This window comes from Ochotona princeps, chromosome 13, assembly GCF_030435755.1.
Source record: "Ochotona princeps isolate mOchPri1 chromosome 13, mOchPri1.hap1, whole genome shotgun sequence".
Lineage (NCBI taxonomy): Eukaryota > Metazoa > Chordata > Mammalia > Lagomorpha > Ochotonidae > Ochotona > Ochotona princeps.
In genome coordinates this window covers 30534678-30548426 of record NC_080844.1, presented here as the reverse complement: position 1 = coordinate 30548426, position 13749 = coordinate 30534678, and the positions used below count along the sequence as shown (strand labels likewise).

At 36.2% G+C, this 13749-nt stretch overlaps 1 protein-coding gene across 9 annotated transcripts in view; it reads left to right on the top strand.

The window, feature by feature from the left end:
• Positions 1-13749, top strand: part of HERC4 (HECT and RLD domain containing E3 ubiquitin protein ligase 4) — a 113690-nt gene that overhangs the window by 51495 nt on the left and 48446 nt on the right. For all 9 annotated transcript variants that reach the window (XM_058671691.1, XM_058671689.1, XM_058671686.1 and 6 more), the window contains 3 exons: positions 1836-1966; positions 10200-10360; positions 13496-13572. In XM_058671691.1, coding sequence (XP_058527674.1) covers positions 1836-1966; positions 10200-10360; positions 13496-13572 — 369 coding nt within the window. The remainder of the gene's footprint in view (positions 1-1835; positions 1967-10199; positions 10361-13495; positions 13573-13749) is intronic.

Genomic DNA, 13749 nt, shown 5'->3' with positions numbered 1-13749 from the left:
ACAGTTATCTTTCATTTGACCATTACTATATTTTAAAATATTTATTTGTTTATTGCAAAGTCAGATATAAAGAGAGGAGGAGAGACAGAGAGAAAGCTATTCCATCCACTGATTCACTCCCAAAGTAGCTGCAATGGCCAGCACTAATCTATTCAAAGCCAGAATCCTGGAGCTTCTCCTGGGTCTCCCAGGTGGGTGCAGGGTCCGAAGGCCTTGGGCCATCCTCAACGCTTTCCCAGGCCACAAACAGGGAGCTGGATGGGAGCAGGGTCCCCGGGATTAGAACTGGCACTCACATGGGATCCTGGCACATTCAAGGCGAGGACTTAAGCCGCTAGGCTACCAGACCAGGCTCTTGAGCATTATATTTCGGAGTTTAGTTGTTCTTAACAAAAGAATTCCAATTGGAACAGTTAGAAGAAATGGTGATATTTGGAAAATCACAATTTTTACTCCCCAATGAAATAATGGATTCAGGGAAAGTACAGTAAGCTTAACGAGAATGGATTAGATTGTCATACTTCCTTTGACCTACTTACTTGTTTTAATGTCACCAACAGGACATCCACTTTTTAATATGCTGTAGAATAGTAAGCAGGACAATTTAAGCATTACATGGATATTAGGGTAATACTAATTTATTTTGTGGATGTGAAAACAGTATTGTGTTTTTATACATTTGTCAGCAATATGTGTTTTGAAGATACTGAATGCATACTTGTGGGTAAAATGATGTGTTTTCCAAAGTTTATGTTAGTCAACTAATACTTTACTTTGTTTTAACTATATCCCAGGAAAGGGAAAGGGGAAGCACCTGTGAGACAATGCATTGTGTGAGAAGCAGTGCACATAAGTAATTTATTAATAAGTCTTTACTGATGAATTCAAGCAAGCATTTCATTATGGTGAAAATGCCATTAAATGCTTAACATGCATGTCAGTATGTTTAGCCTATGGTCTGTGATTCTGTTAAAGAACTGTTGGAAAGTGGGCCTGGTGCAGTAGCTTAGCAGCTGAAGTTCTTACTTCATACGCAGCGGATCCGTATGGGCGCAGGTGCTAGTCCCGGTGGCCCCGCATCCCATCCATCTCCCTGTCTGTGGCAATTTGAGGACAGCCCAAAATCTTGGGTCCTTGCTGAAAGAGTCTCCTGGGTACTGGCTTCAGATCAGCTCAGCTCCAGTCATCACAGCTTCTCGGGAGTGAATCATCAGATGGAAAATCTTCCTCTCTGTATATCTGATTTTACAATAAAAACAAGTAAATCTTTAAGAAGAAAAACTGCTGGAAACAGCCTGCTATCATCTATCTGGTAAATTTTGAAGACAGCAAAAAAACCTTGAGTTCATTTAATTTTTGACATTTTTTGTAGGTTATTTTCTTTTTCTTTTCTTGAAGATTTATTTATTTTATTGAAAAGGCAGATATTCAGAGAGAAGGAGAGACAGAAAGAGAAATTTATGTCTGCTAGCTCACTCCCCAAGTGGCCACGACGGCTGGAGCTGAGCCAGTCCAAAGCCAGGAGCCAGGATTCTCTTCCAGGTCTTCCATGTGGGTGCAGGGTCCCAAGGCCTTGGGCTGCCCTTCACTGCTTTCCCAGGCCACAAGGACAGAGCTGGATGAGAAGTGAAGCAGCCAGGACATGAACTAGTGCCCATATGGGATCCCAGTTCATTCAAGGCAAGGACTTTAGGTGCTAGGCTACTGTGCCAGGCCCTGTAGGTCATTTAATTTTCTCAGGCTTTCTAACAAGGCAGTTTTTCTTTTCTTTTTCATTTTCTTTTCATTTTCTTTTCTTTTCCTTTCTTTTTTCTTTTTTTTTTTTTTTTTTTAAGGAAGGAGGAGTGTTTACCTTTGGAGCTGGAGGATATGGTCAGTTGGGTCATAACTCGACGAGTCATGAAATAAATCCAAGGAAAGTTTTTGAACTTATGGGAAGCATTGTTACTCAGATTGCTTGTGGAAGGTAAGTTAATTTTTATGTGAGAGTATCTTGGTCTCTATACCAAGATATAGGGATTGTTTAATGAATTGTTTTAGGGTTCTAATAATCTGAAGTGGGGTATTTTCCCCCCTGAGGGCTGATTGATGCTGAGGAGTCAAAGGTAACAGGAGAAATATCTTTCATATTGATTATGTTAATTTCTTCTTTGAAACACATTTATGATTTTGCATTTATTGTGTATTGCAATTGAAATTGCAACAGAATAAATGATGAAAGTTTTAATTGATATACTGATCTCCTAAGTCCTTATTTTGGGGAATAAATAGGAATCATTGCAAATGAATTTACCTTTGGGAAATTGTATTAAGCAAACTTTTTTTTAAGATTTGTTTATTTTTATTGAAAAGTCAGATATACAGAGATGAGGAGAGACAGAAAGATCTTCCATCCATTGATTCACTCCCCTAGTGGCCGCAACAACAGGAGCTGAGCCAATCCGAAGCCAGGATTCAGGAGCTTCTTCTGGGTCTCCATGAGGGTGCAAGACTTTGGGCTGTCCTCGACTGCTTTCCCACAAGCAGGGAGCTGGATGGGCAGCGTATGTTGGATGGGAAACCTGAATTGAGTTCCAAACTCCCAGCCTCTGCGGGGACCCATCCTTGGCTGTTGTGGGCATTTGCAGAGTGAATTAGCAGATCAAAAATCAATCTCTCTCTCTGTATCTCTCAAATAAAACAGATAAGTAAAAAATTTAAAGCATAAAGATCACTGTTTTGTACCCTGTATGTGTCCCTATACAATATAGTTAATTTTGCCCATCAGAAACTTGAAATGCTTGGAATCACACTTTTGGTAATTTTTGATGACTCTTAGCAACGTGAATGGTTTATGTGTAGTTAATGTTTCTTTGTCATTAGGTCTTTTTACTATGTTTTATTCATTTATATTCATATATATTCATTCTTTTTATATGCATTTTGGTATTTTTACTTTTTGATAATATTGCTTGGACATTTATTAATATGCAAAAGCTTTCATATCTGCATAGAATGGAATTATGACTCTTAGAGAATATGTAACTTGGCTTTTGCAAATTCACATCACTTCATTTTGCAGAATGATTATGCCAGTTTGTGGTCTCATTGCTAGTATCAGAATTTCTGATTCTGTATTCACTTCTCAGGCTTTTGTATTTTGCTGATCTCTTGGATATATAGTGGAATTTCAAGATTTTAATTTATATTTCCGTGAATCACTAAAGTACCTGTTCACATGCTTATTGTCCATTTGTTTCTTCAGGATATAAGAAATTGTTCATAGTGGTTTTTTGTATATCGTGAATATGAGTCTTTAAGTATTTCAAGTAAAGGGTTGATAGTTGTTTATTGGACATATTTTGCAGATGTCTTCCCATTCATTATTTTGTCATTTTTCATTCTGATTCAAGTTTTCAATCTAAACTTATTAATCTTTTACTTCATGATTAATGGTTTTTGCTTCTTAACGATTTTTTCCTACCTGAAAACATCCTTTCCATTCTCTTTAGAAATAGTTTTGCCCTTTCCAGGAAGATCTGTAAGCTATTTGAAGTTAATTTTTTGGTTTTGAAGTAACTTATCAGATTTTTTGGGTTGAATAATCAGTTATTGTAGCACCACTTGAAATTTGTGTGTGATAATTTACACAAAATTTATCTTACCCAATTTCAAATATGCAGTCCATGATACTAGCTCCTTATATTGCTGAAAAAGTTACCACTTTCATTACCCAAATTGTTTTCACCTTCCCAAATCGAATTTGTAACTCGAATTTGACTCATTAAGTAAGTTCCTGTTCTCCCGGACCTCTAATCTCTGGCATTCATCATCATTCTACTTTCCAATGCAAGAGTGACATTGGTTGACCATAGGGTAGTTCTGCTTCTCTTTACAGTTTTTGGGGGAACTGCTACACTGTTTTGCAGGGTGGCCTCGCCATTTTTCTTTCTGCCAACAGGTTTCTAAATTTCCCCTACATTCTCCTCAAAACTTCCCTCCCCTGCCCCCCCAGTCGTGTTCCTTTTCTCCTTATTGTTCTTATCTGCTGTACTTGGTTTTGATAACTTTGAGGCAGTATCTTGTGTTTGCTATTTTCTCATGATTCTAGTTTGCATTTCCCTAATGGTTACTTATATTGGACATTTTAAAAATGTAATCGCTGTCATTTGTACATCATTGTTAGGGATGTCTGTTCTAGTCATTTGATGTTTTAATCTGGTAGTTGAATTTTAAATGTTCTTTATTACTCTGGATATTAATCCCCTGTAAGTGACTTGCAGATATCTTCCACTTTTTCAGTTGCCTTTGCATTCTGTTGGTACTGTCTTTTGATGCACAAAGATTTTAATGCTCATGAAACCAGTTTTATGTATTTGTTACCTATGCCTTTGGTGACAAAAGTCATTGCCAAATCTAATGTGATTTAGCCTTTGGCCTTTTTATTCTGAGAAGTTTCAGGCTTTTGTTTAGATCTTTTTATCTATTTGCAAATTATTTCTATGTGTTTATTGTGTATCCTATTTTACAGAATTCTAGATTTTTTTTGTGGAATCTTTATGATTTTCTACATATGCCACCAGTCATCTGCATAATACAGAGATAATTTCACTTTTCTCTTCCCAATTTTAATGCCTTTTATTTCATGTTTTTTGCCAAATTCTACTGGCTAGAACTTTTACGAATATGTTGAAAGCACTGATGAATGCAGACATCCCAAGATCCTGATCTTAAAGGAAAATCCTTCAGTGTTTGTTGACTGTGTTGTTCACTATTGATGTTTGATTTAATGACTTTCATTATGTTGAGATAGTTTCTGCTTACTCCTGGTTTTTCAAGTGTTTTGTTTTAGTCATGAATGGATGTTGAATACTCTTTCTATAGATTCATTTCTATACCAATTTATTGATCATTTTTTTCTATATAATTTTTAGAAATTTATTTATTTTTATTGGAAAGGCAGATTTCTAGAGAGGAGGAGAGACAAGGATCTTCCATCTGCTGGTTTTTTCCCCATGTGGCCACAACAACTGAGCTGATCTGAGGCCAGGATATGGGAGCTTCTGGGTTTCCCACATGTCTGCAGGCTTCCAAGAACCTGACCCAACTTCTGCTGCTTTCCCAGACACAAATGGGGAGCTGAATGGGAAATGGAGCAGCTGGGACATGAACTGGCACCCATATGGAATCACAGCTTTTGAGGGGAAGGATTGAGAATCTTTGTATTAGATTTCATAAGCAGTAATGCTTTAATTTCTAGACATGGTAGCCTTATAGAATGAGTTAGGAAATGTTCACTCCCAAACTTTATTGAAGAACTATGAGAAAGATTGATGTTGGTTCTTAATATTTTATAGACTGTATTGGTAAAATACAGCTGGTGGTAGGGAAGGGTTATAATTTGAATGATCAATTTGATCACCTTATTTGCTGCTCATTCATAGCTGTTTAGTTGGTTTCTAGGAATTTTTTCATTTCTAGTTATTTTTTCATTTCATATCTAGTTGTTAACTAGTTGTTCATAAAATTGCTTAATCGTTATTTCTGTGGCATTTCTAGTAATGTTTTCATTTCAATATTCTAGTTATTTTAGTCTCAGTTTAGTTCGTTTGATCAGTTTTGTGGCCTCTTTAGTAAACCAACTGTTTAATGATTTAATTTTGTATTGTCTGTTTCTAGTCTAGCCTGTATATATATTTTTTCTTCTAGATTTCAGTTTAGGTTTTTTTTTTTTTTTAAATTGTGAAATCAAGTTCTTAATATGAAAATTTTTAAAATGTAACAATCATAGTTGTAAATTTCTCCCTTAGCATTCTTTCCTTGTGTCTCTAGAACATTCCAGTAAAATAACAACAGAAGACTAAATTAATGAATAACCCATTGCTAAATGACAGGACCAAATTACCACCTATTTATATTAACCCTGAATATAAATGGTTTAAATTCATCAATCAAATGTCACTGATTAGTAGACTGAATTAAAAACACAAAACCATCTATCTATTGCCTACACGAGATACATCTCACCAACAAAGATCAGTGGAAGCTATGTCTCATGGATTTTGATGTTTTTGTTTTTATTTTCATTTCTTCAAAAATTTTTTCTCTTCAAATTCTTCAATACTCATAGATCATATAGAAGCATCATTTTCTTCAAGAACATTCTTGATTTTCTTTTTTAATTCTTTAGCAATACAGTAGTCATTCAGTAGCATGTTGTTTAACTTCATGGTATTGTAAATTTTTTTTCTTCCTGTTGATTTTGTTTTGTGGCTTTTCATTTAAGGGAATGTATAGTAACTGTAATGGAGACTGTAATATCCAGTGGCATGTTGTTAAACTTCATAGTATTGCAAATTTCTGTTTTTCTTTCTGTTGATTTTGTTGTGACTTTTCACTTGGGGGGATTTATAGTGACTGTGTAGTGGAGACTGACATGTCCAGATGTGAAGATACGGTGCAGTGTGCATTTCTAACTTCTGGATCGAGGATGGACTCTCAGTGAAACTGTCTTGACAATGGGATGCTCGACTCTGTGCTGTTGTCCATGTTCACAATGATGGACTTATGACTACTTATGTGGAACTGTTCTGTTGTAATGATGTGGGAGAACTCAGTGTGGGGGGAGTTAGGGAGGGGGAATCTAAGGCCTATGGAACTGTATCATAAAATGATAATAATTTAAAACAAGGAAAAAAATGTAATCATAGTTGTAAATTTCCCCCTTACTCTTTCCTTGTGTCTCAAGCATTTTGATTCTCTATGCATTTTTTAAAATTCATCTCTTTAGATATTTTCTGATTTGTCTAGTGATTTATTTTTAAGTTTTTAAGAAATTATTTATGTCAGAGTAAGAGTATAGAGGGAGGTATAGAGAGATAGGTTCCATCTGTTGTTTCACTTCCAAATGACTGTAAGGGCCAGAGCTGACCTGTCAGGCTGGAAGCCATGAGCCTATTCCAGGTCTCCCACATGGATGCCGGGGCCCAAGAGCTGCTTTCCCAGGCATGTTAGCAGGGAGTTGGATGGGAAATAGAACAGCTGGGTTTCATATCAGTGATCATGTGAGCAATTGGAGTGGCAGCTTTATCCTCTGTGCTATAGCACCAGCTCAGTGATTTCTTTTAGATCTTAATTGTGTTAATTTCCACAGATTTCTTAATTTTTTTTAAGTGTTTCTTTTAATTTTTTTTTTCATCCTGCTGTGGTCAGAGATATTTTTATCATGCCGATTTATTAGATTTTGAGATAGAATTTGTGTTAACATGATATCCTGGAGAATTTCATATATGCACTTGAAAAGCATATGTATGTTGTGTGGTAGAATGCCCTGTGCTTATCAGTTGGATCTTATTGGCTTAATGTTTTGTTAAAATCTTTTGCTTTCTTACTTAGCTTCTGCCTGGTTGGTTATGTTCATGGCTTATAGTGAAGTACATGATTCAGGAGTCATTGTTACATAATGTGGCAATAAGTAGTAAGGATGTGGGTAAAGGTGTGAAAGCAGTTGAGAAATTTTTGAGAATACTGGATAAGCTGATAATGGAGTAAGGTTATTTGCTAGAGCAGATATTCTTCAGTGTGGATTGAATCTTTATTTTGAAACACCTTCCTAAAAGATTTTCATCTGTGTGGAAGCCTGCTGAATACCTGGTTTAAGGCCCCCCTTCACCCTTAAGATTAATTTATTTATTCATTTAATTATTTATTTGAAATGATTGGAAAGGGCTCTTCATTCTATTGGGTTCACTTCCCAGATGGTTTCGACTCTAGGGCCACCCTTAAAGAATTTGCCAGACTATGTATGACATACATTAATAAGATTATATTGCTTTAAAAAAAAACACTCTAGGGCCTGGCGGCGTGGCCTAGTGGCTAAAGTCCTCGCCTTGAACGTGCCAGGATCCCATATGGTCGCTGGTTCTAATCCCGGCAGCTCCACTTCCTCTCTGTCTCTCCTCCTCTCTGTATATCTGACTTTGTAATAAAAATAAAATAAATCTAAAAAAAAAAAAATATTGAATAAACCACCTTTAAAAAAAAAAGAAAGCACTCTAGGGCCTGGTGGCGTGGCCTAGTGGCTAAAGTCCTCGCCTTGAATGCGCCCGGGATCCCAAATGGGCGCCGGTTCTAGTCCCGGCAGCCCTGCTCCCCATCCAGCTCCCTGCTTGTGGCCTGGGAAAGCAGTGGAGGACAGCCCAAAGCCTTGGGACCCTGCACCCGTGTGGGAGACCTGGAGGAAGTTCCTGGTTCCTGGCTTCAGATCGGCACAGCACCAGCCATAGCTGTCACTTAGGAAGTGAATCATCGGACGGAAGATCTTCCTGTCTCTCCTGACTTTGTAAGAAAAGTGAATCTTTAAAAAAAAAAAAAAAGCATTCTAAAATCTGGTGCCCTTTAAGACTTATTTACGTAATAATTTTGTAAGTCAGTAATTTTGGCTGAACATAAATGAACTCAAATGACCAGCTGATGATCTGACTACAACCTATGTAGGATAGACTCAGCGAAAATAGTTTGTATCTTTCAGATTGTGTCTCAACTTCTACCTGTTTACCTCAGCGTATCTTCTTGGTGGTGGAGCAGGCTTCCTCAGACCTGAGACACTGTCAGTTCTGCTGCATTCGGTCGGCCAAATCAAGGTGTAGGTTAGAGACCAAATTTAACACGTGGAGAAGAAGATTCCTTATCTTGATAGGAACAGCTGTAGAAGTCTTATTACATGGGTTGCAGGTATAGGGAGAAAAAGAATTTCAGCCTTTTTACAAAAAGTACACTAGAATAGGCAAAGCAGATGTGGTAGAAGTAGAATTGAGACCTTGAGACACCATCTCCTCCCAATAAAGGATCTCATGAAGTACTCCTGCTGGCAAAAAGAGACTTTTCTGTGTGGTTTCTCCTTTGGAATTTTCATGAGAATCTGTAGTCAGGCTCCTCTAGGAAGAGCTTGGGGCGTACATTTACCATGAGAACCATTTAAGAAATAGATTATTCCTGGATTAATGTACAGATATTTGAAATCAAAATATATAGATAAAATATTTTTTAAATAAAATAACCGGGTAGCAGACTGATTAAAAGATTCTAGAAGTAGAATATAGCAGTCATTCGATTTTAAAATTCAGAGGATAGATAAAACAGTAGATTGTAATAATGCTATAAAGAAAATTATTTATTTGAAAAATCCAGGGAAATTTCTTATTCATGAGGGCCTGGAGATAAATGTGGATAAAAGGATGTGTTGTGTGGGTTGACCAATTAGCTAATTCTACTGTATGAGAATATGAATGAATGGAAGAGATTGAACATACACAGTCTCAGACTAAGGAATGTAAAGCTTAAAGTAGATAATTACATTTATTTCTCAACTATTCCTAAACAGTAAAATATCAAAAGAAATGAGAGATTCACTGAGAGTAGATTGGGTGGGTCTACTTTAGCATTAATTCTGTAGTTTCTTGAATTTGCTGCCATCCTCTCTTTCCCTTGCTAACAGGAAGAAATCTCTCATTTACCTAATTCTCTCCTCCAGTACCTGCATTGATAGTTTCATCTCTCATGTTTGGTAGGAGCCCAAGTACTTGAGCCATCAATACCATCTGCTTTAGCAAGAAGCTAGAGGTGGAGCCAAGGTATTGAACCCTCAAACTCCAATATGGGATGCAGGCATCTTAACGTCTAGGCCCACACTACGTTCATTATAGCATTTTCAGGACAGTGCATACACTTAGAATTTTTCCCATAAGAGAGAAAACATTGTTTCTGCCATAATTCATATTCCAATCTTCCCATTTGTAGTGGTTTGCATGCCCACCTAAAACTTTAGGGTAGTACCCAAATGGAGCATCGCTGTAGGCTACAGCCTGACGGAGAAATGAGAAAGATGAACCTCTTTTAGGCAACATAGTTAGATGCTACTCTGATGTTGAATCTGTTATTAGGGATTTCAGTATAGATTTGGGTCTTTTAAAATTCAGACGTTCACTGGGTAAAATGTTATGATGCTTACTTGAGAGAGATTTCAGTTGTCTCATATTTAGCAAAGGTAAGCATATAAGACTGAGCATATTAATGAGAACCTTGTACATAAATTTTAGGACTACAACTATCTTAATTTATTTTTAAGGGACAATGCGCCAGTTAATATTTACTGTGCTTTTCTTAGTGCAAGTTGTTGGGAAAGATATCAAGTCTGAGGTTTTTCTGTCATTTTACTCTAGGCAGCACACTTCTGCTTTTGTTCCTTCATCAGGACGAATTTACTCTTTTGGACTTGGTGGTAATGGGCAGCTAGGAACTGGTTCAACAAGCAATAGAAAAAGCCCTTTTACTGTAAAAGGAAATTGGCTCCCTTATAATGGACAACATCTACTAGATACTGGTAAGTTCTGTCGTACTAAAGCTTTGCTACACACATGGTTCTTGTTAAAATAGTACTCTTAAGTGATGATGCTTTCTGTGGTTGCAGGAAATTCAAGATAACATTTTTTAAAAAATATTTATTTGAAAGGCAGATTTAAAGAGGAGAGAGAGAGTGAGATTTTCCATCTGTTGGTTCATTCCCCAAATGAATGGCTAGAGCTGGGCCTGGCCAAAGCCAAGAGTCTAGGAATTCTTCTGGATCTTCCGTGTAGGTGACAGGGGCCCAAGTACTTGGGATGTCTTCTGCTGTTTTTCCCAGGTCATCATCAGGAAGCTGGATTGGAAGTGGAGCAGCCAGGATACGAACTGTGCCCATATGAGATGCCAGTGTTGCAGGCTGAGGATCAATCGATCTATCTATCGCTGTGTGTGTGTATATATATATACACACATATATATATATATATATATAGAGAGAGAGAGAGAGAGAGAACGTGCGCACACCAGCCACCCCTCACACTATATCCTTATCCTTTAGTTGAAAACAATCAAGTAAATAGGTAAGTAGTAGTTGAAATAAAAAAAAAAAAAATTAACTGGTAGAAGACAATAGAGTCAACATGAAGCACAGAAAATTATTCTCAGAAGATGCAAAATACTTGATTCCCAGCAGATAAACAAAATGTAATAGAATAATATTTTACCTTATAGAGAGTTATCAACAAACGAAAGGAGTAGGATTTCTTGCAAAATGAATGAACTTTTTAAAACACATTTTCTGTGTTCTTTCAAAGTCATATATAAACAGGTAAATAAATTTACTTGTCAAATGGTGTCTGTTCTCAAAACACTTTTCTTGAGGACAGTGGTTCTCAGGTTTCATGAGATTGAAATGATTTAATTTTGAGATGTTTTTCAGTAGCATTGTTCACCTTCAAATAAATTGGAGTTTTTTAAATTTCTTGATTTTAAAAGTTCAGCTCATGGTCCTGCATAAATTTGAAAAGTAGATTCAGAGATGTGGAAAAGCACTCCTCTCTCTTGTAAAACAAAAGCATACATTTAATTATATCTCTGACTATTGCTTCTGAATTAGAAATAAAATTTAAAGACTTTTGAATATCTTGGAGACAGTGAAAGATAGAGAATATCCTCAGCAGTGCTGCAGTCAAAAACTCAGAAATTTTTTTAACTGATTTTAAAATCCTCACAGTGTTCTTTGTTTTTTAAGAAGGGGCCCAGCATGATGACTCACTGGCTAACTCCTTACCTTGCAAATGCTGGGATCCCATGTGGGCATGAGTTGTTGTTCTGGATGCTCCACTTCTCTTCCAGCTACCTGACTGTGACCTATTTTGATGGACAGTCTGAGGTGGGTGGGCATGTGAAATCCTTGAAGAGAGCTGAACTTTGAGGATGCTTTTGGGGTTGAAAAATAGTCCCAAAGTTGTTTATAGTGGGTGTTACTGGTAGGAGAAGTATAAACAAAGCATTGCCAGTCTGTAGAGATGGGGTAAGAATACAATGCATACAATGTATGAGAATCAAGAGAATGAAAAGATTAGTTTATACCCTATTTTCTCAGTGTACAGTAAAATAAAATATATTTGGATTAAAGGATAAAAAGTTCTTAAAATAATTCTGTGATTTCAGAATTGGGAAAGCCTTTCCAGCATCAGTACAATGAAAGTCGTAGCGAAATTTGATTAAAAATATTTTGTAAGCAATAATTGAAAAAATATTTTCAGCAATTACAAGCTAATATCATGAGTAATTAATATGTTCATATATGAATGTGCATAACTGTGGCATCTAGTAGATAAATAAGACATTAAGATACTTGATAAAGAAAGTAGATTCCTCAGAGGAGAAATTGATGTTGCTAAGGAACATGCAAAAATTAGCTCCTCCAGTATCAAAGAAAATAGTAAACAAATTCAAGAGATCAAGGTTTAATCCTCTTCCTGTTTTAAGGTAAGTATGTGATGGGTACTAAGGCTGCAACTCTAAGGTAAAGAAGCTCTGCAGATTACTATTTTCAACCCATAGTTCTAAGCACTGAGTATCAGTGCTTGGTACCATTTTACAGAAGAACTCAACAAATTATGTTTTCAGATGGAGGAAAAACATCCATGCCATACCCTCATTTCCCACTGTCATATTTTACTGAAATAGCCTGTGGTAGATGCCTGTCTAGGTCCAATTTTTTATAAAACACATGTAAAACCAAACAGAATGTTAAAAGAAACTGGAAGTACAGTTAGCAGAGGCCTGCAGAAATTATGTAGGAAAAATAATTACTTTGCTCAGACTTTTTGAATTTGCAATTAAAAGGAACTTCAGGAAGCTAACTTTGGATATCAAACTCACAGCCCTTGGAGAACCATCCATGTATTGTAGATTAATCATCCATATCCTAGAAGTTATTTGTAAAATGAAGAATCACATTTTAGGAACAAATAGCATTCTGTTAAATCTTTGAAGAAAAAAATGTCATGTAGACCTGCATAAAAGATGTTAGGAAAAAAAGATATTGAATGAGTTATGAGGTATTATTTAACTTAGATTTATTCTTTTATCTGTTCTTAAAAGTTTGGGTTTTTTTTTGTTTTGTTTTGGCTATGGAGTATTGTGATCTGTAGAAAACTTGTTTGTTAATGTTCTAAGCTCTGGAGCTCTTAATGTTAGCCTGCTGTAAGCTGGATATATTGCATATTCATATTGACAAATACTTAGATTTTTTTAAAGTTTGCATAATGGTAGGTAATATTTAAGTTGCAGTCTTTTTCTTGGAAATAATTTACAATTGTGTAGCAGCCATGGTCACAAATAACACAAGATGAGTCCCAGCTACTGTTCTATCCATCCAGCTCCCTGCTGGGAGGATAGCAGAAGTAACTAAGCCCCTGCCAACCTTGTGGGAGAGTTGGATAGAGTTCCAAGTTCCTGCCTTTGGTCTGGCCAAACCTGGCCCTGGCTACTGAAGCCATTTGGGAAGTAAACCAACTGGGTAGAAATCTGTCTTCCTCTCCAGTTTTTCCTTCTTCGAATAGGTAAATTTTCTTTAAAATAATAATACTCCAGTAGCACATCTGCTATTCTGAACAGTGTGATATAAAACATGGATTCTAATTTTTATATTTCATTCTTATAGATTCAGAAGAATATTTCTGTGTAAAAAGAATTTTCTCAGGTGGAGATCAAAGCTTTTCACATTACTGTAGTCCCCAGGTAATAATGCAGCCATGTAAATGCTTAATACTTTTAGGGAGTTTTAAAAATCCATGTTAATATTTATTTTATGTTATAAAGTAATAAGTCTGAATTTTGTACCTCATCTCTAAAATATTTTCTGATGTATTTGGTAAGTTTTGTTTGACATGTTTAATGAAGATTTACTTCTTAAAA